Raw genomic sequence first — 1,574 nt, 5'->3', positions numbered from 1 at the left:
TACATATTAAGAACTAAAAAAGTAGTACAAAAATGTTTATATTTAACAGAAAAGAAAAGAAAAAATTAAAAAGTTGATTTGATTAAGCATCATATTGTTAATAATGACACTCTCCAGAAATTCAACCATGAAGGAAGTCTTGATATATAAGCAAGCATTGAAGAAATAATTTGCTTTCTATTAGAGCAGTGGGTGCAACAACTTCGTAAGGGTTGAACTAAGTTTTTGCCCAGGGATCTGACCATTTTGCTAAATCAAAACCTAATCCGCCAACCTCAAACAACCTTTTCTTTCCTAGTAATTTCCACTATAAAAAGAGCTCTTCTTCATCTCACTTCCCTCACAAGTTCTAATCTCATTTTCCACGTTAATTAACCAATTCAATATCTTTCAAACAAAATTTACCAAGGGAAGCTTGTGAAGAATAATGGCCTCTACTCGGTTCTTCGCTTTACTCTGGCTTCTCTTTGCTTCAGCATTGTTGTCCTTGGTCAATGCCGGCGGCAAAACTCACCACCATGATTTTGTAGTAAGTACTATTAATTCTCTCTCTCTCTCTCTCTTCTTTTTCTCTTTTAGAATCGTGTAATATAATTCTCGTCATTTTTTTTGACTCACTTCTTTTCTGCATGTGTATTAATTGATTTCCGTTTTGGAATATGTAATGGAATAATATTATATATATAGATTCAAGCGACACCAGTGAAGAGGCTGTGCAAAACCCACAACAGCATCACAGTCAACGGACAATTCCCTGGCCCAACCTTGGAAGTAAATAACGGAGACACTCTAGTCATCAAAATCACAAACAAAGCTCGTTACAATGTCACCATTCACTGGTAATTAAATTGCATGATCATGCATGCGTACCATGCACACACATAATATATATATATGTTACGTGTATATCTATATATTAAAAGACATATATAGCGTGTATGTATATATTTGCATGGGGCATGCAAGCATGCTCCCATGTAAATGGATGTATATATTTGCTTTTTTATTGTTTTCTTAACAAGAAAAAGAAATATATATATATATTCCAGGCATGGGATTAGGCAACTCAGGAGTGGATGGGCGGATGGGCCTGAGTTTGTGACTCAATGCCCAATTAGGCCGGGAGGGAGCTACACCTACCGCTTCACAATTGAAGGCCAGGAAGGAACACTGTGGTGGCACGCCCACAGTTCATGGCTCAGAGCAACTGTCTATGGAGCTCTCATTATTCGTCCTAGAGAAGGAGAATCCTACCCTTTCCAAAAACCTAAGCGTGAAACACCGATTCTTCTTGGTACGTGCATATATGATAATCATTAATCACTTAAATCAACAATATTATCCTTATTAAACTACTCTAGCTTCCTTAATTAATTAATTTTCTGTCCCATTTGGCGATTACAATTAATTATCAGGTGAATGGTGGGATGCGAACCCCATTGATGTTGTGAGACAAGCAACTCGAACGGGAGCAGCTCCAAATAATTCCAATGCTTTTACCATCAACGGTCAACCTGGCGACCTTTACAACTGTTCTAGCAAAGGTTTTCTTACTACTTTTTTTTTTTTTTTTT

The 1,574-nt window shown here is 36.7% G+C and overlaps 1 protein-coding gene across 1 annotated transcript; it reads left to right on the top strand.

Annotated features, from left to right (window-relative positions):
- Positions 1-360: 360 nt before the first annotated feature.
- On the top strand, positions 361-1,544 carry LOC112095195 (laccase-3-like; the record flags this gene model as incomplete). Its single annotated transcript, XM_024176878.1, has 4 exons — positions 361-529; positions 688-839; positions 1,050-1,294; positions 1,416-1,544. Coding segments are annotated over exons 1-4 (628 nt in total), but the record flags the coding sequence as incomplete, so codon positions are not given.
- Between the last annotated feature and the right edge of the window lie 30 nt (positions 1,545-1,574).

Source organism: Morus notabilis, unplaced genomic scaffold (assembly GCF_000414095.1).
Source record: "Morus notabilis unplaced genomic scaffold, ASM41409v2 C11424514, whole genome shotgun sequence".
Taxonomy (NCBI): Eukaryota; Viridiplantae; Streptophyta; class Magnoliopsida; order Rosales; family Moraceae; genus Morus; species Morus notabilis.
The sequence above is the reverse complement of the archived record's forward strand: the minus strand, read 5'-3'. Positions and strand labels throughout refer to the sequence as shown.